The sequence below is a fragment of the Seriola aureovittata genome, chromosome 9, assembly GCF_021018895.1.
Source record: "Seriola aureovittata isolate HTS-2021-v1 ecotype China chromosome 9, ASM2101889v1, whole genome shotgun sequence".
Lineage (NCBI taxonomy): Eukaryota > Metazoa > Chordata > Actinopteri > Carangiformes > Carangidae > Seriola > Seriola aureovittata.
Window position 1 is genome coordinate 10,184,974 of NC_079372.1, and position 24,731 is coordinate 10,209,704.

The window sequence follows — 24,731 nt, forward strand, 5'->3', positions numbered from 1 at the left end:
TGAGCGCATGATTTAACTTGAACTCTTGCACTGCAGTAAAAAGCTGTGTTCACAAACCGGTATGATTCATGAAGATGATTCAGTGTACAGTGGGTCTGTAAGAAATCAAGGGGGCAAAAGTGAGAAATTTTTTAATTTTTCATGATGTGCTGAATTTAAACGACATTTTGACAGTAATAAAACAAGTCATCCTTTGACGCAAGCAAAACAATAATTTTTGGAAATTGTTTGACAAATACAGTGGTTATATGGAGAGGTTGTATGAAATAAAAGTTCTGGGTGTTATACATAGGCTAAATTAAGTTGGAATATGCATATTAATCATGTCAATACCATATAAGACTAAGGATCTGTTAAATCTACAAGTGTTGCTTGTTTTATATTGCTCACTTCTGGTTCCACCCGTCACCTATGGCTTTCATTTAACAAAACAGAACCATAAGGATTATAATTAAACTGGATGATAAAGAACCAACAAATGGCCTGTTCACAAAACTGCAGATATAACAATTTTATAATTTAGTTGGTTACAAGATTGCACAACTAATATACAAAGTGTGTTCTAATGTACTTTTCTAAACATGTTTTTAAAAAGACAGCAAATATGAGCTTCAGCAAGGTTGAATATAAAAAAAAACAATCTTGAGGAAGAATTCAAATGTGTAGTACAGTTCATACATTTAAAATACTGTTTGATGATTAATATAAAATACACATTTGATACCCCATTATAATCTGTTTGATAAATGACAATTAGTGATGTGGTATTACTGACCGTATCCACGTGTCTGACAAAGTTTTGGTAAATGTACATATTGTTCTGATCCAGATTGTGTCATAGTAGGTTAAACAGTTGAGGGTGATCATAAGAGTAGGTGTTATAATCTTTGGCTTCAGCCTACACCTTTTCGGTTAAAATTGTGCATAATTAAGGAGGATATATTATGTTTGCAACAACATGTTTACATCAGTACTGCTATGCATAGTCTCTTTTGTTTTCTTTCATGTTGTTTTGATTTGTATTTTAATAGACCAAAGATCGATCAATCGATAATTTAAAAAAAAAGTGTTTTTCAGGTCTTAAACATACACTGCTAAATGTAAATAAAGCCAATACACTTACATCTAATGAATTTCCACAAACCAGTGACATAATCCAGATTCCCAAAGAGAGACAAAGGAGATTCAACATGGCTAAAACATATACAAGTCTGACATTTATCCAGCTTTGATCATTTTTGATCAGTTTATAACATCAGTCTACTTCACTATGAGGAGAAATGCACTGATCAGACATCATCTTTGTCACTTATACCTGACCGGCCGGACCTCTACACCTCAGTACGAAACTTCAGTGTGGGATTCTTCATTTTCTGCCTGTAGTCTTCATCAAACTGCTCATTCTGGGTCACAGTGAAATGGTTCTTCCAGTCACCAACCTTTCCTGGAGGAGCAGAGATGATGATTTAATGAAATCAGTGATAAGTGTGAGTAGTTTTCTTCTTCCCACACTCCTTTCCCTGTAGATATTTCCACTGTACCTTTTCTCATGAAAGGAGACACCTTGTGATCCATGATGTAGACGGTGGAATAGTTGGCCATTTTATTTTGTTTCATGTTGTCAAACATCACTCCAGTTATGACTCTTTCCTTCTCCTCGGCTGAAGGAGACAAACAAAGGAAGGAACAGAGTCGGTCTATCTCTCGTCCGGAGTCCTGCACACATTAAAGAGTCTCAGTGTCAGCCTTGGAATACATAAATCAAAGACACATAGCGGTTATTTTTTTCAAAATCTTGATAAGGCTTAAAGCAATAGTTTGGCATTTTGGGAGGCGCTCACTTGCTTTCGTGCTGAGAGTTAGCTGAGAAGACCTATACAGTGCTGGCTAAAACATGAGGCCAATTCTTTTATACCAATTCTTTTGCACATTCAGTCCTGCACAGGTATGTGCAGCCTCCAGGAAATAGCCATATGCTTGCACTCTAAAGTCTGAAATGATAAAAGCTATTGTGTTCTTGGACGTTATGTTACCAAACCAACTGCAAGCCACATAAATGGAACATTACAACCTTAACAGTAGGAACTCACTCGAATACTTTTTGTGACAATGTTGAGCTTGCTGAGTATTTGTAACATTTCAACAGGTTATTAGTTGAGATTCAACAATTCAACAAACCCTGCTAACCCCAACCTTAATCATTCAATGATTTACTGATTTTTGGGTGAATATTTGCCAAACATTAGTTGAACATTAGAAAGTTCAACAAAAATGAGTGAAATATTAAACTCTCTGTAGGTGGACTATCTAAATACCTATATACGAGCGGCCTCTCCTCAGTCCCCTCCCCACCAGATTGTTGAATCTTTTATGTCCTGGACTTTGTTCTGACCGTCCTGTAACAGGTCTGCATTTGGGTCATCCTTACCGTTTCCTCATGCTGTGGCAGCTTGCTTTAAGCAGTGCAGAAGGTGACTGACAGAATCAAGATTTCTCCTCAGGGCTTAATGTATGCAAGTGCTGCCGAGACCGTTCAGTGCCACAAACTCAATTTAACTTGACTTGAATGATGCCGATGCTAGCTCTTGTACGTACTCGCTGCCCTCGACACTTACGGTACATGCCATACCGTACAACAGTTTAATTGATAGCTAGCTTTACTTTCACCTGGTCTGCATATAATGTTAACATGCCCTGCAATCTTGCTGCCTGAAAGGTTGAAATGCTTGATATATTTAGAAGTCCAGACCTGGGTGAACTGAAGCAACATAACACGAGAACTTCCCGAAATGAGACTGATGCCTCTCTCATGTCTGATCATTAAATTGAGGCCAATATCAGGAGATGGTTAGATTGGCAGAAAGACTGGACGCAGGGTGAAACAGCCAGTCTTTGTTCAAAGATTTAAAAAAACAACAACCTACTAGTCCCTCTAGAACATATCTTGTTTGTTTAATCAGGACCAAAAAGAGAGAGATGTAGTTTTACGGAAGAGGTAACATGCTGGCGCAGTGACTTCCTTGAGTCCTCTAGTTGAGTTGCTGCTTTCGAGTATTCATACTAAGATTACTGTCCTCTTTCATATTTATTTTTTTCTTCATCTAACTCTTGGCAAGAAAATGAATTGACATATTTCCCAAATTGCCAAACTATTCATTTCAATACAGGGCATGTTGTAATTTTACAAGAAACCAGCTTATCAGTCAATATTAATGACCATAAGAGCTCGGACAAAATCTTTTCTTTTAATGAATAAAAGAGTGTTTACAACATTTTCCAAAAAAAACGATGCCATAAAAAAAGGTGTCTAGCTCACCTCAATCAGATCTTCATAGAACATGTAGTGAATTTTTGAATGTGTCTGTTTCTTCTCCCACCAGCCATTCACATGGTCATACCAGGATCCAAACACCACTGAAGCGACAGAGCAATGCATGAAGGAACATTTAGACTTGGAATGAGAGGAAAGTGAGCCTTCATTTATATGAAAACTACTTTGAACTCACTCTTTCCCTCCATGAATTTCTGCAGAAAGGTGCTCCAGTCTCCTGGTTCTGGCTGGACATTGTTCATGCGGTCAAAGTGGAAATAGGACACTGCGTTGTCCTTTGCATTACGGGCAACATAGACTATCTACAGGGAGAGAAAACAAAATTTAAATCTTATCTGAATCAGAATTAAAATGTGGTCCATAAATCTTACATTTCAAAGGCTTTTACCCTGCAGTTCTGCTCCCAGAAGGACTTAGGCACAAACTGGACTGGCAGATGGGTCTTAATAAGGCGAGGAGTGGTGGGAAGCTGGTCTGCAAGCTCTTTGCCTTTGTGAAGAGAAGAATTTATCTGTGACTGACTGCATGTACAACCTTGTTTATATACCAAAGAAGCTAACAGCCAAAACAGGTACAAATAAAAAGGTGCTTCTCAGACGTTTTACATATTACATGGTGTCATGAATTTACACACTGAAATACTGCTGATAAAAACATTGATAGAACATGATAATCAAGCAAAAGAAAGTTATACAACTACACATTTGCCTGGATGAAATGAAGATAGAGAATGAAAAAAACTCAACTCTAAATGAAGGCTAATGTTGCTCCTTGAAAGTTGTAACTGTTTAAACGGTAGATGCTTCACTTTGTTTACCAGCTAGTTGCTAACTATATGTGCCATTTAGTGCTTGGCAAGTATCATACACTGAGCTTTTTTTTTGCAAAAAACAGTCACAAGTAAACCAAAACTTTAAAGTTGTGGGATGGAAAGCCAAAACAATGAGCTGAAAGAGACAATAAAACTCTGTAGAACTACGCAAATAAAAATAATCCACCATGGATTCATCACTGTGGTCTCACACTGTCTCATTGCGTATAATCCATCCATTGGATTGGAAGGGATTTTGTTGGTTTAGTGGATAGTGCTGCATCACCTCATCACTTGCTGAAAAAGGTTTTCTATGAATCTGCCAGTCACTTTGCACATAGCACCTCTTTCAATAACTACAACAAAACTGACTGTAATCTCTTGAGTTTCTTAAAAGCCGTGAGTCCTGACAGCAGCCCTTTCATCATATGACACACATATGACTGAGTGCATGTCTGCAAACAAGACTAATGTGAGGCAATGAGGCATAATCTATAGAAATTTGCATTCAGAAGTTTTTGTTTATAAGTGTGATATTAATAGGCTTGTGACCACACGATTCAACCTGCAGGTAGAGACGGTAAGTAGATCTCCAGGAAGGGCACTCTCATATGAATGGGGATGGATGTCTGACGCTCTGGACACGTCTGCCCAAAATACAAAAGGTCCAGGATGTACGAGACCCACGTGGTCCCTGAGATTAAAACACATGCTTTTCAATGGCCTGAACATTAGAAACAAATACATCCAGGGTATTCATCAACATGAAATGATACAGTATAACAATGATGCCACAAGGTCAATACTCTAATACACACAACCCCACCTGCTTTAGGAAAAGTAGCTATAAGAATATCATCTGGTCTCGCTTTGAAGTTTTGGACGTTGTCCCAATTGTCGGTGAAGTATTTGGTCATGGAGACTCCATGGAAGTCAAACAGTGTCGGTCGAGGAGGCACCTCCATCTGTGAGAAAATATCAATGACATTTTGAATACCAGCCATGCTGCCAGAACAAGATTCAAACCTAAATATATTAGTTTTAATCATTCAGTCGAGTGTACACATTGTTAAAATGGAACTGGTATTTTCACTACTTACTTAGCTGACGTAGCCAGTGCAATACAGATGTATAACTAATAAGTAACTTTATGGTTAATGCATGTGTTGGCTGCCCCTGCAGCAACACAGCTACAATGAAAGTCAGTAACACCCATGCACTGACACACCTCAGTTATCTTAAGCTTCTTTACACTTTTACACCCATATTGCACACACAAACACATAAGTCTTCATTTAATACAACATAGTTATGGTTTATTTATAGTTTGTTGGAAGTACATTAGCTCTACTTGTAGTGTGCACATTTAGTTTTGTATATTCAACATTATGTTAATTTATGTTGTCCTAATTCTCTTCTGTTTTATTGATGCAAGGGGTTCCTTGCTTCCCCTGCTGGGGTCATGTGGCCAGGATTGGCCAAAAGGAAGCAATGGTCCTAACTACAGGGTAAGGTGTTCACCACGTCAGGAAGGGACTTGTGTGCGGGTAAGGCTAGACCCAAATGCAGCCAACACATGGGAATCATGTGCAAAATGTTTTTTTAATGGAAGACTTACGAAACTGGTGAACCAACAGAACAGGAAACTGAAGCATGGGGGCACACAAGGAACAACAAATGGAGACACGGGGGATAACAACAGCTGACGTGAACAGACTGAGGACAAACCAGACATGAACAGATGAACCGACAGAGACAAAGGGGAGCACAGAGATTATGTAGATACAAGGAAGGCAAGGGTGATTGAACACAGGTGAAACACATTAGGGCAGGGCAGACAATCACCAAACAGAATTTACATCCTGACAAAGACAGGATGTAAAAACATTGAGACACAAGGAAACCAACTTCAAAATAAAACAAGAAGTGACAAAAGCCAAACAAACTAAAACAAAAAGTGTCTGCCATGTCAAGTCAGGTCTAACGGGTGAACGGCGGAGGACACCGGGTCACTCCGGAGGGGCGGAGACTGGGTCTCTCCAGAGGTCGAGCGGGAGGACGGCGCCGGCCACCGGGTCACTCCGGAGGCCAGGCCGGAGGACGGCAGCAGAGGCCGGGCGGAAGAGTGGCAGCGAAAAACGGGTCTCTCCGGAGGTTGAGCGGAAGGGCAGCAGCGAAGACCGGGTCTCTCCGGAGGCCGGGCCGGAGGACCGCGGCGGAGGCCGGGCCGGAGGATCGCGGCGGAGACCGGGCCTCTCCAGAGGTCGAGCAGAAGGGCGGAGGCGAAGAACGGGCCTCTCCGGAGGCCAGCGGCGCGAACCGGCTCTCTCCGGCCCGGCTCGGTCTCCGGAGAGAGTCGTTCTCGACCTCCAGAGAGGCCAGGCCTCCGCCGCCGTCCTCCGGCCAGAGCCTCCGGAGGGACCCAGCCTCCGCCGCAATCCTCCGGCCCAGTCTTCGCTGCCGTCCTCCGGTCCGGCCCCCGGAGTGACCCGGTCTATGCTGCTGCCTTTCCGCTCAACCTCTGGAGAGACCAGCCGCGATCCTCCGGCCCGGCCTTCGGAGTGACCGGGTTTTCGCTGCCATCCTCCGGTCCGGCCCCCGGTTGCTGCCCTTCCGCTCAACCTCCGGAGAGACCCTTTTTTCGCTGCGACTCTTCCGCTCGACCTCCGGTTCGGCCACCGGAGTGCACCGGTCTTCGCTGCCGTCCCCGGAGTGACCGGGTCTTCGCTGCCATCCTCCGGTCCGGCCCCCGGTTGCTGCCCCTCCGCGCAACCGGCCCGGCCTCCTCTGCCGTCCTCCGGCCAGGCCTCCGGAGTGACCCGGTCTTCGCTGCTGCCCTTCCGCTCAACCTCCGGAGAGACCGGTTTTTCGCTGCCACTCTTCCGCTCGACCTCCGGAGTGACCCGGTCTCAGCCGCCGTCCTCTCCTCTGCTCCGAAGAGACCTTCTTCGCCGCCACCAGGCCTCCGGAGAGACCCGGCCTCCGCCGCCGTCCTCCGTCCAGGCCTCCGGAGAAAGCCGGTTTGTGCCGCTGCCCTTCCGCTCAACCTCCGGAGAGACCCGTTTTTCGCTGCCACTCTTCCGCCCGGCCTCTGCCGCCGTCCTCCGGCCAGGCCTCCGGAGAGAGCCGGTCTACGCTGCTGCCCTTCCACTCGACCTCCGGAGAGAGCCGGTCTCTCTGGAGGTCGAGCGGAAGGGCAGCGGCGAAGAACAGGAGGTGAGACGGTGTCCAGAACCACTAACTCGACCGGGAGGGCGGCGGCGAAGAACTGCTCTCTCCGGAGGTCGAGCGGAGGGGTGGCAGTGAAAAACGGGTGTTTCCGGGGGTTGAGCGGAAGGGTGGCAGCGAAAAAAACAGGTGTCTCCGGATGTCGAGCGGAAGGGCGGCGGCGAAGAACGGGAGGTGAGACGGTGTCCAGAACCACTAACTCGGGAAGAAGGGAGAAGTCGACCGGGAGGGCGGCGGCGAAGAACTGCTCTCTATGGAGGCCGGGCCGGAGGATCGCAGCGGACCGGCTCTCTCCGGAGGTCGAGCGGAAGGGTGGCAGCGAAAAAAACAAAAAAACAAAAAAAACAAAACAAAACAAACAAAAAAAAAACAAACCAAAAAAAACGGGTGTCGCCGGGGGTTGAGCGGGAGGGCAGCAGCGAAGAACAGGAGGTGAGACGCTGTCCAGAACCAATAACTCGGGAAGAAGGGAGAAGTCCACCGGGACCCCCAAGACACGGTTTTCACTCCTCCGGCCAGGCCTCGGGAGAAAGCCGGTTTGCGCCGCTGGCCTCCGGAGAGACCCGTTCTCCTTCGCCGCTGCCCTTTCGCTCGATCTCCGGAGAGGCCTCTGGAGAGAGCCGGTCTCCACCTCAGGAGAGACCAAGTCTTCGCTGCCACCCCTCCACTCGACCGCGGAAGGGCGGCGGCGAAGAACGGGTCTCTCCGGAGGTCGAGCGGAAGGGCAGCAGGGAAGAACAGGAGGTGAGACGGTGTCCATAACCACTAACTCCGGAAGAAGGGAGAAGTCGACGGGGACCCCCAACGCCCAAGACACGTTTTTCGCTGCCACTCTTCCGCTCGACCTCCGGAGAGGCCCGGCCTCCGCCGCGGTCCTCCGGCGCGTTCCTCCGGAGAGCCGGTCTTCGCTGCCGTCCTCCGGAGTGACCCGGTCTCAGCCGCCGGTCTCCGGAGAAACCTGGTCTCCGTTGCTGCCCTTCCGCTCGACCTCCGGAGAGAGCCGGTCTCCGCCGCCGTCCTCTGGCCCGTTCTCCAGAGAGACCCGGCCTCCGCCGCGGAAGGGCGGCGGCGAAGAACAGGAGGTGAGACGGTGTCCATAACCACTAACTCGGGAAGAAGGGAGAAGTCGACCGGGACCCCCAACGCCCAAGACCCGTTTTTCGCTGCCACTCTTCCGCTCGACCTCCGGAGAGGCCCGGCCTCCGGAGTGACCCGGTCTCAGCCGCCGGTCTCCGCTGCTGCCCTTCCGCTCGACCTCCGTCGAGACAGCTGATGCGTCAGCCAGGGTGGTTGGGGAGGGCTCCTGGTTTCCCTGTGATGACGGGAGCCATGATGTCCTCGCCTTCTGTGGCCACCACGGAACCCCGGAAAAATAGACTCATCCCTTGAAAGGGGACTCGTCAGGGTCCTCCAGATCTGAGTCAGACAGCGGGTCAGCCAGCGTGAAAAGGGGCCTGACATTTGACGGGGGCGCTGGCTGGAGGCTGGAGCTCTAAGGCTGAGGCTGCTTGGAGAACCGGCGTCTCCGTGACCCGCATCTTCTCCCAGAGGCTCCCACTCCTAGATATTTTCCAGGGAAGGCTGGTCGTGTTCACTAAAAAGGAGACGGCTCAGGGTCCTCCAGATCTAAATCAGAAAGGGGATAAGCCAGCGTGCAAAGGGGCCTGATGACCGACGGGGGTGCTGGCTAGGGGGATTGAGGCTATGAATGCTATGAGACTGGCGTATGCTGCTGGGTCCATATTATGGTCGGTTCGTTCTGTCACGGTGCGGGAAAGGCTGGACCCAAATGCAGCCAACAAATGGGGATGAAGTGCAAAATTGTTTATTAGAGTTACGAAACTGGTGAACCAACAGAACAGGAAACCGAAGCACGAGGGCACACAAGGAACAACAACCGGAGACACAGGGGATAACAACAGCCGACATGAACAGGCAACATGAACAGACCGAGGACAAACCAGACATGAACAGACGAACCGACCCAGACAAAGGGGAGCACATAGACTGTATAGACACAAGGGAAGCATGGGTGATTGAACACAGGTGAAACACATTAGGGCGGGGCAGACAATCACCAAACAGAGAAACAGGACCAAGACAGGAAGTAAAGAACACACAAGGAAACCAACTACAAAATAAAACAGGAAGTGACAAAAGCCAAACATAAACTCAAACAAAAAGTGTCTGCCATGGCAAACCATGACAGTACTGGAGTTTCAATAATTTGTCAGTTTCATTAGACTTTGGTTTTTGGTTTAGAGGTTGGTATTTGGATACTGTTGGTTTTGATTAACAGGATGTTTATTTCAATTTACAGTTTAACCGTCCTGTTTTAATCCTTTTGTTGCTAGTTAATGTGTTGAGTGTTTTTTATCATCACCCTTTGTTTACAATTGGTCTGATCAGCCAGTATATCCACTGTCCCATTGTGTGATTCTTATGTCCGTTGACTTTTGCAGAATTTAACTCATGCTATGATAAGGCAATTTAACAAATCTAAGTTTAAGTAAATTGCCTTATCATAGCATGAGTTAAGTTCGGTTCATTTAACCTCTTTTATGGCCCCAGAACTTGATTGTTTTTTGTAAATTCATTTTTGGGTAAATACAAAACACATAACATTTAAGAGACAACCAGCTTTAAAATCATGCACAGAACGTTACTAATGCAGGGAAATTCAAACATTACAACATTTCCTGTTCAGCTAAGGATTCCCACATTGCCACATTAAATACACAAAAGAACAATGACAGCTTACATTTATTTATTTATTCATTGAATGGAACTTAAAAAAATTAAACAAAGTTAAAGTAAAATGTAATCCCTTTAATCCTTAGTCTTTACTTCCTTAAATATAAGTGGCAGATTTATTATTTGCAACCTATGAATACAACGCATCTTTCTGTGAAGGTTGCTGCCTCCACATTTAAATCATCGATCCCAACAGATTTCCAAATCGGCATTAAACAGTTGAAGTGTCTTGGTCAAATGTTTGCTGTGTATGACCTGTAACTTTAGGAGCACAAAGCCAGAATAATGTCATTCCTCTGCTGTCATTTAATAATATGCCAATTATCATTTCAGTGCAGCACATTTGAAAACATACATATTAAAAACCCTGCCATGTTCCTGAAGTTATAAGTAGCTCACTGCGCACTTACCCTGCTCAGTAGATATTTTTCAAAACAGGGATTATGTCTGGATCATGCACTCGAAAGACGTCTATTTCTTGTGTAGTACTCCTTGTGACATAACTGCACAACTTCCTGAAATGAATGCAGGCGTGGACATGGTTTGTCCTTACATCAACGTAAGTCTGACTAGTCAAACACCACTGTTATCAGGTCAGAGGTAAGCCTGAGCTAATAGGTGCTGGTTGTGGCCTTGTTAACTGATAAATATGAGTGTTGATCCTCCCATCTAACTCTGTTACAAAGTAAAATAAATAAATATAATCTACTTCACACATGATGAGTCACTTGATTTACTCAGATAACATTAGTAACAAGTTAACTTAATTTTGAAACAGATTTGTCTCACAATATCCTTGAATTATCTTTACATACACTCCAGCCCTGTTCAGATGTCAGTGTGGAAATGAAGTGTGTGGTCCTTGATCTTTTTCTGGTAGTCTTCATCAAACTCTTCACTCTGGGCCACAGTGAAATGGTTTTTCCAGTCACCAACCTTTCCTGGAGAACCACAGAGAATCAGTCAGGTATTTTAGGTGGAGAACTGATTTACTTTTACATGTCTTATTTATTGTATATCATTATCTAATTTACCTTTTCTAGTGAAGGACGAAGTTGTGAAATCCATCCCTGGGTATGTTGAAAGATTGACCATGTTGTTCCTTTTCAAATGATCAAACTGGATTTCTCGTCCAACTCTTTCCTTCTCCTGGACTGACAGAGACAAACCAAGAAAGCAGCAGAGTTTGTCTATTTCTCGTCCAGTATCCTAGAAACGTGGTCAGATAATTTCAGCACACAGTTATCGTCTGCAAAAACCTGAATAGTAAAATAACGCAAGGACAACCCGCAGAGACAACTAAATTACCTCAACAAGATCTTCTTCGAACATGTAATGGAGGTTTGAATACGTCTCTTTCTTCTTCCACCAGCTGTTCACATGGTCATACCAGGATCCAAACACCACTGAGGCCACAGACTACATCAGGATGCTTCAGTAAGTTTGAACATTTTTTTTGCATCTTTGCAAAACACAAAACAAATGAATCATTATATCTCATACATACTCTTTGGCATTTGGCATAAATGATCTACATAAGAAAAAAAAACAACAAATTATCTGGAGACAAACATCACATGAAACATGACAGAATTTGTATTCATTAACAATTGAGAACTAATAATTTGTATTAGTAACTGGAGTTAGACATCCCTCAGATCAGCATTAGAGTTAGCATTGCACTCAGCAAAGATTCCCTGTCTAAATAATGGTTACCCTGATGGCATAATCATTAAACAAACTTCATTATTAAACATACCCTGCAGTTCTGCTCCCAAAAGGACTTTGGCACAAACAGGATTGGAAGATCAGTCCTCATCAGTCGAGGAGAAGTGCAAAGCTTGTCCACCATTTCTGTTCCTTTAAATTAGGTTAAAAAAGGCCCGGATCCTGTACATTATTACAACCGTTTACATGTCATGAACCGCACAGGAAAGGTTTTTAGATAGAGTGCCTGAATAAAAACATGATGGAAGGTTACAATGATGGAGATAGATGCACACAACGCAATGACATATCACTATTCAACAATATTAACAATTTAATTTACTGATTTAAGCAAAAGAAAGAGAATTACCATCATGGAATTGTGAGTAAAATTCTCTATATCTCTCCCATGAACAACAGAATAACTTAAGCAGAGTGAGATTGATGAAATGCTCCTTTACTGCTCTTTTTTTTAACATGCATGGTAGATACAGTTACACACAACACTCACTACATGTGCAAGTGACATCCTGCTCTAACACAGAACATGACAGACAGACATCCACAACAGACATCTCTCCTTTATACGCTCAACGCTGCCCTTTTGGCGAATAGGCTCGATTTTGATTATCAGTGCATGATAAAAACACATCATAATCATAATTTTCCTCACAGTATACAAATGTTTGTATGTTTGTGACATAGGAAATATTATGAATATGTGTTTGCCATATGTGACTCAACCTGACTGCAGAGGAGTTAAGGTGATCTCCAAATTAGGCACTCTGCACTTGCATAAATAGGGACGGATTTCCGATGCTCTGATGTCTGATCAAAATACAGCAGGTCAAGGATGTAGGACATCCAGGTTTTTTCCTATAGAGAGAAAGAGGCAGAAAGAGAAATAGGAAAATAAAATAGAATCAAATCCTCACCTCTACACACACATCTTTTAAGAGCTGTAAAGCACTTACACTGACATCATGTCATAGACTGACCTGTTTTGGGGTATGATGCAATAAGAATATAATCTGGCCTGGCCTGGAAGTTTTGAATGTTCCTCCAGTTGTCTGTGAAATACTGAGTCATTCAGACTCCATGGAAATCAAACAGTTCTGGTCGAAGCAGTGAATCCATCTTTAAAAAAAAAAAAAAAACGCAAATCATATGATGATGTCATTTGAGTTACCATGCTGGAGGGAAAAGAAAATGTTTCAAGTTGTTAAAGTAACAGACGGTTATAAAAATAAATTCAAACAATGTTGTTCGCAGTCATCACAGTTAATCAATGAACTTGTATATTGTCTTAGAAAATAACTAACAAGGCTCCTACAAGTCATTTCCTCTGAAGGAAACAAGCAATGGTCTATTCACAGGTCTGATCTAATTATTTCCATTTTTCATGTTAATAAGTGTCAAACCCCACTGGAGACTGAAAGATAACTTTCATGTTTCATAACATGTTCAGTATTTTGAAATAAAGCAGCTTCCTGGAAATCTGTAATACCTGAATATACTCCTCCACCTTAAATATACACTTGAACTCTGGCAGCTAATATGATACATTAAAAGCATAGAAGCCTCCTTGCAGAATTAACATTAGCATAAAAAAAACTAACATTGGCAATGGCTGTTTGCCTCCTGCACAAGGGCACATGTATGAAAATCCTGCTCTTTCCTTGAAATATACCAACAAATATAGACAGAGTGTGACATTAATGGAAAAACCTGATATTAGAGGTGACTGCAGTGTAAATAGGCAGAGCTACACTCCTGACAAACAGGATTTAATCTGTATTACAGATCAACCACACAGGACCATGGAAAGAGACTTTATGTCTGTTTAATTTATTTATCTGGAAAATTACATGTTAGGCACAGCAGCGTGATACATTTTCTATCTAAATCCACCAGTCTTGTTTCTCTGTCAGCTGTCACCTATTCCCAATCTGAAACTCAAACAACTGTCAAACAGAGCCTGACAAACGTTAACAATATTCATTAAACCGCAATGAACTGCAACAGTATGGACGGTCTTATCTAAAAGGTGCTACATGTAAGCTGCATGTTACAGCTGTTTACTTATCAGTCTCAAAGAAACGTTGCAAGTTAAGCATCGAATTTCATTCTTTTTCTAACCAAGAGATGTTTCCAGCAGTGGAAAGCAATGCCAACATTAAAGGCCCTGTGAACAGTATTGACAACTACTTTCAATGGAAAGTAGCTAAAGCCTGCTTGAAAAGTCCTTAAATGTCGCTATGCAATATGCAATTAGCATATTCATGACCTCATTGCATGGTATTTGCATTCACCCTCGTATCAACCGGTTTTAGCCCTTTAACTATTTGTCTTTCTAGTACTCTCTGTACTCACACACAGTATTTTAATACAGCCAAATTTCCAATAAAGCTGTTCCCCAGATAGCAAATGACATATGGCCCAGTTGTGGCCCACATCTCCCACATTATTCCAGCCCACATACTGTGTGGAATGATGGCGATGACTCAACAAACTAAACAAAGTACAACTACAAGATTATGTGATAGCTGTTGCCAGAATTTCACTGTCACTCGGTCCAGACCCGACTGAGGGGGGCACTTGTGATGTTCAAGAAACTGGCACTTAAAACATGCATTGTCACCAGAGGACTCACATGTTGTCTGTCAAAGTGTTCACTGTGGACTGTCATGATCCTCTCTGCAGCCAGAAAACAGAAACAAAGCTAAAGTTGGATTGATGCAGTGGTTGAGCATGATGCCTACACAGAGATAAACATACAGCCTTATGCTGTTAAACTGAACACTGACCAGTAACCAGCAGGATGGTGGTGAAACCAATCTGCAATTTATGATATACGAAAAACTATCAATAAATACTGAAAAACAAAACACAAATAAATGCTGATGATGGCTTAGTACTGAAACACATCCGTTTCTAACTATTGCTTCCATACTAAACAGACACACACACACACACACACACACACACACACACACACACACACACACACACACACACACACACACACTCTTGCTTTGTTGTTAGATTAATTGGATGTATGCTCCTGCTAATCCATATTAGTGTCTGTATTTCTCAGTAGGTGAGGTTAGCGTTCAGACTGGACAGAACAGCAATAAATAACAGATATTTTATTCGTTTTTGTCCCTTCATTTGATCTTTCTGTGATAAAATTCTGTAGATCTGAGCTGATCACATAGACTTTGAGGACTTTAATTAGCAAGTTAGCGTAACTATATAATGATATGAAAGCAGATCAGACCACAAAGCTATTCATCATTATCCTGATAAATAAACTCAGACTGGATTCCTGTTGTCTTCTGCTCACTGCTTATTGTGTAAAACTGGAAGCTGTACTGGGAGCTGTGGTCTTGAACTCACCCTGCTGCTCTGCTCCTTGTCTGCACAGTTACTGCTGCTAGATGCACAACTATTTGAAGACTTTTTTAGATTTTTCTTGATTTTACTTTCTCTGACCTCCGTAGGCTTGTTTGACATTAGCAATTAGCCATTAGCCAGTACACTGCAGCTGAAACACTACTGGTGCCAACTTTTGTGAAGACTGTTCTTCTGCATAACTGCTAACAAAACATTATGTATTCAACTTGCAAGCTACAGTTAACAACACAAGTTTATCAAGTCTGTCATACCCCATCACAGACAGCTCTGCCGCTGGCTGATGCCGGTCAAGATGCCAGTCAAACACTCCCTGACTCCCGGCAAGCCCCCTCTGTGTGTCAGCCTAAGCTCCCCATTCTCCCTTCATCTCCAGGAGTTCAGATGGACTTATAAGACTGTCGTACCTAAAACTCTGAACTTCCAGTTTTCACTTCAGTCAAATAATGAGGCTTTCATGCGAGGCTGCAAGACTCTTGATTTTGAACAGTTTAGTTGTTACTCTACTGTATGCCCACTTGTTAACATGACGTATTGGCTAGCTCCCTAGCTAGCTACCCTGTGCTCACATATTGCCCATATTTCTACGTGTAATATAAACTAACAGAGTCAATGTCACTTTCTAATCACATACCAACATGCCGACTACACAAACATTATAAAAAAATACTTACACAGTTAGTTATTCAGATGTCCTGATTCCGCCATAGCAATCTCTTTTGCTCCACTGGTTATTCCACGTTCATGGAGTGAGCTTCTGAGCACGTGCATCTTTTGACCTTTGGTAACCCTTGTTTTAAAAATTATACTGAGATTCTTTGAGGACAAAGATATCGTTGTCAAAAAAGCAATTAAATATTATAATTTACTAGTTCACTGAGTTTCATTTTTTATTTCTCTATTTATTCATTTTTTAATTCTGATCATAACTGTCAAATGTTCATTCATTTTCAGGATTGTAACCCTACAAATCCCAGTTTGTTTACATAATGTCACAGTTTTTATATTATTTTCCATATAATAAATACTAAAAGGGAGATTTTTTTTGGATCATGAAAAAACAATGCCATGAGAACCACTTGTTCTAGACTCATGGACAAGCAATCACACAATTTGCATAAAGGCATACACAGCTAGGCCACACCCCCCCACCACAAACACACATACTCACACACATCTTCAAAGCTCAATAGCCTACTGTAACGTATGTACATTACTGCACCTATGAGGTATAATATATTATAGTCTATTGATTTTGAATGCAATTTATTCCAATGGCCTACAGTGCTCTATAATAGAGCAACAATGCCCCCAGTGAACACCAGGAAAATGAATGTATTTGCTCCATAGGCCAAATACGACTTCATCCAGGACTTTAGAATTAAAGCCTATCATATGCACGGCTTTATGCTGTAATGGCAGACGGATCTGATTTTTCTCTTTGGGGTAAGATTAATAAAAAGTGACGTTAAACACGTTAAACACGCCTTGACTACTTGTCCTGTCTTGACTCTGATCTTCTCCATCACCGGTCCTTCTAGACTTCTTGTAGTTGTGCACTACTCTCAGACCTCACAATAGTACAGCATCTCGTCAGTAACGTAATTTACTGTTTTTCTACCTTTCTGTGAAAATTAGGTGATGTCTGCACTGTTTCACCTGCCCTCGCGATTCTGTTCTTCGTGAACCCGCTTTAAAGTAATCGCTGATCGGGAAGTAACGTGCTTGGATGCAAAACAAACAACATCCACCTCACATCCACTACATATCAGGGCGCCGTCGCCTGACACACTCCTGCTGTGGGTTAAAAATAGACGCTCTGTAGAGGAAATTGCAGCTGCTATGCATTGTGCTGATTACGGTACAGTGCCACCAGGTGGGCGCAATGCTGCAATTGCAGTTTCAAAAGACAAATCCATTTGAAAATAGTGTTTTCCATAAAGGCATCCGTAAGAATTTGACGAGAACTGAAAATGGCACGAAACGGATTGTCTCATAATCCTTTAACTGAGTCGTTTATCTACAGGATTCTCCTCATTAGGACTTTTCATATGCTCTCTCCGAATCCCCTTGATACACCCCCGAGTCCCTATCCAAAAAGTCCACCCTCACGGACTCACAGACTTGGAGGCGCCTTCCCCGTAAATTTGTGAGGGCTTAGCGCTGTCCCACTGTCAAACCATCTGGTGCATGAGGGCTCTCCAGGAGACATGTTGAGCCCTTTATGCACTTTCTGTAAGTTCGCATTTCTGCACATTATTATTATTATTATTATTATTATTATTATTATTATTATTATCATCATCATCATCATCATCATCATCATCATCATCATCATCATCAATGAGCTAATGGACACATGGGTTTCCCCTAGGGGATAAATAAAGTATCTATCTATCTATTGTAGAAGAATTTATCTTAACCTGTTGTTTGCTTTTAATAAAACAATATGTGCATTGTTGATGTAACTATAATATGCTTATAACTAAGTGACTTTTTATAAAACTTGCTGTGCAACGTTACAAAAGAACGGACTGAACTTATGATATTGTTTGAAGGCCACCCGGGAAAAAACAACTCCTTATATGGTAGACATCCCGGAACAGAAGTAAGACAAAAAACGAGGAATAGAGTAGGGTATTGTCTCTCTTTGTGTGAATCTGAAACAGATGGAAAGAAATCTCACACATTGGTGGCATCCTTACCTTCCGTCTATGATAGAAAATCATGTGAAAGAATGTAATGTATGCAATGTATATAATGTAAAAAGCACGGTGAAACCACACGAGGGAAAGTTCCCTCTGCCCAAACTACCAGGTCAGGAAATAGTGATTGATTACACTGACATGATAGACAGAGTGAGAGGGTACAGATTTATTTTGGTAGCAGTGGATGCATACACTGGCTGGGCTGAAGCAGTACCCACAAAAAATGAAGACGCTAAATCAGTAGTTAAGTTTTTGATCAACCACTACATACCCTGTCAAGGGTTTCCACAGAAAATCAGATCAGATAATGGCACACACTTCAAAAACAAAGACCTTCAAGAGGTCGAGAGGGCTCTAGGCCTTAAACATGCATTTGGGACAATATACCATCCTCAGTCACAAGGAAAGGTAGAGAGAATGAACAGAAATTTGAAAGATAAACTGGCGAAAGTGTGTGCCCAGACCAAATTGTCCTGGGTGGATTCTCTTCCAGTAGTATTAATGAGCATCAGAAGTGGGGTAAACAGAATTACAGGTTTTGTCACAAACCAGAGAGGATCCACACGCAGAATCAACAGGCAGAGGCGGACGTAAGGCAAACAGAAAACTTTACTGAGTATTCGTGGAGCGAAATACAGTCAGTGTCCAGAAACCAAAAGTGATCAGGCAGAGGTACCGAGGGGTCAGGCAAAAACACAATTCAGAGAAACAGGCACAGGTCAAAAATCCAGAGGTCAAGAACACAAAAACAGGCGGGATACGACGCAGGCATTAGTACAAACAATGATCTGACAACAACAGAGGGAAACTCACTGGTATAAGTACTGAGGGATAATGAGTCAATGTGGAACAGGTGTGTGGAGGCAGAGCAGGCTGGTAATTGATAGGAGGATGAGTAGGGGGGCGTGAGCAGGAGGACCAGCAGGAAGGAGGGGCTAAGAAGCTCCGGCAGAGTCCATGTTAGGTTTCACTCCTTTTGAGCTCATGAGAGGGCAACAATTCCCAGGACCAGGAGCAGGAGGAATACAGACTGATGTGAAAGATGTGTTGGGTTACAAACCCTACTTTGAACAAATAACGGCTCTCATTCCAGCTTTGTCCACTCAGGTTCAGGAAGAAGTAGACGTCACCACCAAGGGCACGCCCCACACGGCCGGTTGGGTGTTGCTAAAAGTCTTCAAAAGAAAGTGGTCTGAACCAAGGTGGAACGGACCATATAAGGTGGTTGAGCGCACCTCATGTGCAGTAAGGTTGAAAGGAAAAGGTGATACATGGTATCATTGGAGCAGGTGCACTCCAGCTGAAGCACCTTCATGCTCATTGCAGGAGGTCTGAGAGGCATTATTGGACACGGTCCCTGAAAAGAACATTGATGTCTAAGAATAAAAAGAAGCCAATATTTGAGGAAAACTATAGACTAACACATGAACACTTTGCAACACAAGTAACAAAATTTAGATCCCTCAAGCCTAACTATCCACTAGAGTCTCGAAGACCTGAATTACAGTGGATATCCAGGAGGTTTACACCAACCTATCCCTCAGTATTAGCACCAACAGTGGTGGTACATAAAGACACTACAAGAGTATCTAGGGTTTGGACTGGCATTAAAATTCCGCCATTTGAGATTAAATCTGTTGTTGATATTATGCAAGTTTTCCAGGCAGACCAGCCCATAAAAAACCAAAGAGGTGTACATTTTTATATCGAAGTGTGGCTCGGTGCTTTGCTTATATATTCAGGTGAACCAGCATATGATAAGTTGACTGTGATTGTGTCCCCAGTGAAACAGGACAGCGGGTCTTAAGCGCTCTCTAAGTGAAGGTTTTGCTTAGATACAAGGCATAAATAAGTCCTGGGCAGAAGGTTTTTTATTATAGCTGCAAATTTTTACATGTATTTTTACTAAGCATTAAGTATCTATTTCCTGAAGTTTTAACAAAGTGTGAATAGTAAGTTTGCAATCATGAAATTTGTGCCTGCCTCAGCACCTACAGCGGGAGGCTGGAGGATGCTGGGGGTAATGTGTTTAATATCTCTTGTGATTGTTTTACCAGTTTTAATTTGGGAAACGCTGCAGCGGTTGAGAGGAGACCACGGAGACCAGAGACAGGTGAAGCTGACACCACTCAGTTGCACCAGAAGACAGGTGTAGCACACTTCATCTTCTGACAGTGCCCTACGTATGTATGGAGGTATTGAGCTAAATTACACCAAAGGTCAAAAAACAGCATGGGTATTTGATCTTTGCACAGTCATAAAGTGTGGGTCAAGAGAGCAGGCTTGGAGAGGATATGACATGTACTTATGTGTAACTGGTTAACAGCCTGAAAGGGGGCCTCTGTGTGGGGCCTGGGCACAAGTGTGGTGGCATTACAGTCCTGACGGATGGACTTACACGCCAAGTGAGACGTCCACACGGTACCAGGACCCTGATGGTCTCAAATCAAAAATAGATATAACAAGGACATCTAACGGGGTAGGGAATGGTGTGAACCCCATAATGCTGACCGCAGACGCAATCAGCAGAAACCCCTTTTCCACATGTGCCTCCCAGGAAAATCCAGCAGAATATTTTGTTTTAGGCGTTGAACAGTCAGGGACAGACACCATGGGTTTAATCAAGGTTAACTTCCTAGACCCAGTTCCTACTGTCACAACTGCAGCCTCCACAACTGAAACTAAAAAGCAGACAGAGGAAGTGAGTAATGAAGTAGTGAAAATAGACTTACGGAAACTCAGGGAAGGATATGATTAAATTATCAACAGGATACACAGATAAGAACATGTGGTTACATTGGGTAACATCTACAGCAGGTGAGAAAGGTTTGTCTGACTGTTCGGTTTGTGCCTCTGCTAGACCAACACTGACTTTTACCCCAGCACCTTTGTACCCAGACACCGATCCTCAGGGATTCAGATGTATGCTTGCAATGCACATGACACCCGCTCCCTCTAACTGTTCCACTCTTGTGAGTCTGTTCCCAGTAGTCAAGAACACCACTGTTCCTCCTGTCTTCACACCTAGGGAAGGCAATTACACCTGCCTGCACAGGAAGAAGACGGCCTACATCCCTACTCCGGTTATGATGGGTAATGTGTCCAGCGACTGGTGTAGCTTAACGGTAGACGTCACAGGCTGGGCCAACATGAGTACTCTTGTGTGGACCAGGGCTGATTTATTTTGGTATTGTGGAGGGACAAAATTGTATAATTTTTTGCCACCTCAGTGGATAGGAACATGCACCATGACACGTTTGGCTGTACCTCTTAACATGGTAGGACGAAAACTGAAAGCACAGAAGACAGCTCGTATTAAGCGTAGCGCAGCTGAATTTGACTGGATGTCATCCTCCCCCACATACATTGATGCTATAGGAGTTCATAGAGGTGTCCCTAATGAGTTCAAATTAGCCGATCAGATAGCAGCAGGCTTTGAGTCAAGTCTTTGTTGGTGGTTTACAACTAATAAAAATGTTGATAGAATTAATTATGTCTATTACAATGTCCAACGTCTGGGGAATGCCACAGGGGATGCTATTGCAGGACTGTCTGAACAACTAGCAGCTGACTCACTGATGACTGTGCAGAATCGAATGGCCTTAGACATGCTATTGGCTGAAAAAGGGGGTGTATGCCACATGTTTGGTGAACAGTGTTGTACTGTTATTCCCAATAACACAGCAAATGGCAAATGGCTCAACCTGGTGATCTCTGTTGTCTCCTCCCTATATGGAGACAACAAGTATGTTGGTTTTGTGTGGATTTTGCTGTGTACCTTGTATCCGTTCTCTATGTGTTCGCCTTATCACCGCCACCATAGAGGGTAAAGCCTCGCCACCACCTCCATACCAGATGCCACTCCTAGGCGTTGAGGTGGATGGTACTGATGAAGAAGATGAAATGGTGATGGCGACGGGGATATAGTAAGAATTGATCTCAGAAATGTCTGAGATCAAAAGGGGGAAATGTAGAAGAATTTATATTAACCTGTTGTTTGCTTTTAATAAAACAATGTGTGCATTGTTGATGTAATCATAATATGCTTATAACTAAGTGACTTTTTATAAAACTTGCTGTGCAATGTTAGAAAAAAACAGACTGAACTTATGATATTGTTTGAAGGCCACCCGGGAAAAAACAACTCCTTATATGGTAGACATCCCGGAACAGAAGTAAGACAAAAAACGAGGAATAGAGTAGGGTATTGTCTCTCTTTGTGTGAATCTCTCACAGATCCACCGCCACGAGGGCTGTCCCGCGTAGGGGAGTCAGATAACACGAGGTGAAACAAAACAGAGAACACGTGGAGGAGCAAAACAACGAAGACAGCGGCATGGACCGATAAGAAGAGACTCAACCCACATTGTATCACTTTTTTCTATGTGAGAATATGAAAGACTGGGTCAGGAAGAGGTAGAGTGTCAGACTTCGTGAACTGGCACAACTGCATGTTTTTGTCAGGGAGAGATAGTTTGGCCCAGAGCTCTGTAACGATCTCTAAAAAACATTATTTGACAGTATAACACAGAGCTCACTGTGCACAGAGCTCAGAGCCAGAACTGCGGCGTTATTTGTCCTATGATGATATAATGAATTTCAAATATCCAAACTGAATCAGATCTGATCCAATATTATTATTTTTTGTTTCCAAACAGGGAGTGAAGGGAGGGAATAAAAATGTAGCCTACAATCAAAAGTCCGAAACCCACATTTAAAAGCAAATGTTTTGGCATCATCAAGGTAACGTGATATAAGTGCTGTCCCATTCCTCTTTATACCATTTTGGGCCCTTGCAGCCTCTCACACTCAATCACTAACCAGGCTACATCAATTAAGTCTGTGAGGGTTCAGGGCTCAGGGGGTACATTGGGATTGGGCCTAACTCTTCATTGCTCACTCTTTCCCACACTCACCCCAACTCATCTCTTTATGTGTACTTTTGCCCCCTGTTTTTTCTCTCCTTTATTTTTTCTCTCCCTCTTTTGCAGTTGTCTCTCAGACCCACAGGCTACCAGCTTCACCATGGCATGAAGTTATTCCTGATGTCCTCTCTCTCCTCCGCCTACAGTTAGTTGATTTGACATTCAGAGATTCACAGTAATATCAAAAATGTTTGAAATTAAATTTGCATTGTTTTCAATGGGAAGCTGTTAACATTTTTGTAGTTTGGTGGCTGTGGTGGTAAATGCAAATGATGCTAGAAAGTTACTTAGAGAAGCACATTTCTGTAATTGCTATATTTTAATACTGGCACCGTAATTTAGAACTGCAAACAAACACCTGCGCCATAACTGTCCAGTCCTACTATTAGTTAGACCTTCCAGCCAATCAGACGTCGTAAAGTCACATCTGGACTACACTCTGTTTCACTGGCTTCTGTAACTCAATGCAATTACTCATTCAGCATATACATTCATCTTTATGAAAAAATGAAGTGTTTGCTTTTCATATTCTTAGACAACTCCACCGCAACATTCACTGTAAGAAAATGAAAAACTTAATGATGATGGTGATGAAAACACTTCCATTTAGTTCGATGGGTTGGGTTCAAAACAACAGAACCTAAATGAAAAACTGGAAAAGACGATTCACTTTAGCACTTCAATTCACAATTTACGTGCAAACGACTAACTCTTCGATGCTTACTGAGCCTTCTTCAGAGTCAAACAACAGTGGCAAAGATTAAAAAAAAGAAAAAACTTAAATAACCTCCTCCAGGTAGAGAAAAGTCTCATTGCTTAACAGGGCTGCGTGGTACTTAGTTCTAATGTCATGTTAAAAGATGGCTCCTGAATTTTTTAACCTGGGTCCTTGTTTTCCCATGTTTTTGGGGTGTAAGTGAATTATAGGGTGATTGAAAAATCTTTGCCATCAGTCCACTATTGAGCAAGAATGGTATACCTGAGTTCCAGGTATAGATTACATTTTCCAAGAACAATATACTGTTCATCTGACAACAAGTAGTCAACAGGCCTAAAGGACATTGGTGTGCTCAAAGAGTAGCCTCAGGTTGTGCTCAAGAAAAACAACACTTCAAATCCAATCTTCAAATGCAAATACATAGCTGTTGCACTCATTTTAAAACAATGTCATGCACAAATACATTAGCTCAACATTACATGCTTAACAAGAAATTACCACTATGAAACTAAAGCACACCGTAGCTCTTTGCAAAAAAGGTGTCAGACATACCTCTACTGGAAGTGAGGAGCTGTTCGCTGCTGGTTTCTTTGCTGTATTTCTGATGCTTTTCTCTTCTATTGAAGTTTTCCCAAGACTAGCCTTCCTCTCTCTCTTTTTGTTGCATAACACCGTCCCCATTGTAATGGTACACTCCCTTATGCGATGTGAAATTCCAGCCCCCTCCCGGTCCTTCAAGATTTCCTGGGCTTTTACCCTTTAGTTTTCTCAGACCCATGGTTTATGTAACTGTGCAGTTTGTATGGCTAGACATTATAAAACCAACTTGTATAGCCATGTTTACAGTGCCATACAGGTCCATGTTTGTGTGTATCAAATTTGAACAGGAAAGATGTTTTACTTTTTCCATGCCATTTGTTCTTTTTAACCTCACAGTACTATGCTTCAGGGAACTCCCCTTCTCCCCCTCATTATGTGGAGATAAAGAGTCTTGGCCCAGTTTCAAAAGTACTTTTCAGTGGGTGTAGCCCAGGAAGTTCCCACATGATCATTTAACCTAGGGCAATGTACAGCTCTGAATATATCTCAACCTTTTAGTGACACGCCTGCCCACTTTGTTTTGAGAAAGGAAAAA

General features: G+C 42.8%; 1 protein-coding gene and 2 long non-coding RNA genes across 6 annotated transcripts; 1 reads left to right on the plus strand and 2 right to left on the minus strand.

Annotated features, from left to right (window-relative positions):
- Nucleotides 1–115: 115 nt before the first annotated feature.
- LOC130174974 (cytosolic sulfotransferase 2-like) lies at nt 116–24,300 on the minus strand. Of its 4 annotated transcripts, XM_056385231.1 has the most exons (10): nt 24,149–24,260; nt 12,830–12,968; nt 12,627–12,707; nt 4,969–5,107; nt 4,708–4,836; nt 3,720–3,820; nt 3,507–3,633; nt 3,317–3,414; nt 1,542–1,716; nt 116–1,444 (listed from the first exon to the last, which is right to left on the minus strand). In XM_056385231.1, exons 3-10 carry the CDS (start codon nt 12,693–12,695, stop codon nt 1,332–1,334), a joined length of 951 nt encoding a protein of 316 aa, XP_056241206.1. In that variant the 5' UTR covers nt 12,696–12,707; nt 12,830–12,968; nt 24,149–24,260; the 3' UTR covers nt 116–1,331. The 4 variants fall into 4 exon arrangements, with proteins under 4 accessions (XP_056241206.1, XP_056241205.1, XP_056241208.1 ...); XM_056385230.1 differs by lacking the exons at nt 12,627–12,707; nt 12,830–12,968 and having other exon boundaries at nt 24,149–24,300; XM_056385233.1 differs by lacking the exons at nt 12,830–12,968; nt 24,149–24,260 and having other exon boundaries at nt 12,576–12,709.
- Nucleotides 11,155–12,568, minus strand: LOC130174975 (uncharacterized). Its single transcript, XR_008828667.1, has 3 exons — nt 11,884–12,568; nt 11,433–11,586; nt 11,155–11,278 (listed from the first exon to the last, which is right to left on the minus strand). It is a non-coding gene; the product is annotated as an uncharacterized LOC130174975 (long non-coding RNA).
- LOC130174976 (uncharacterized) lies at nt 21,738–23,139 on the plus strand. The gene is made up of 3 exons (XR_008828668.1): nt 21,738–22,338; nt 22,612–22,696; nt 22,945–23,139. It is a non-coding gene; the product is annotated as an uncharacterized LOC130174976 (long non-coding RNA).
- Nucleotides 24,301–24,731: the final 431 nt, after the last annotated feature.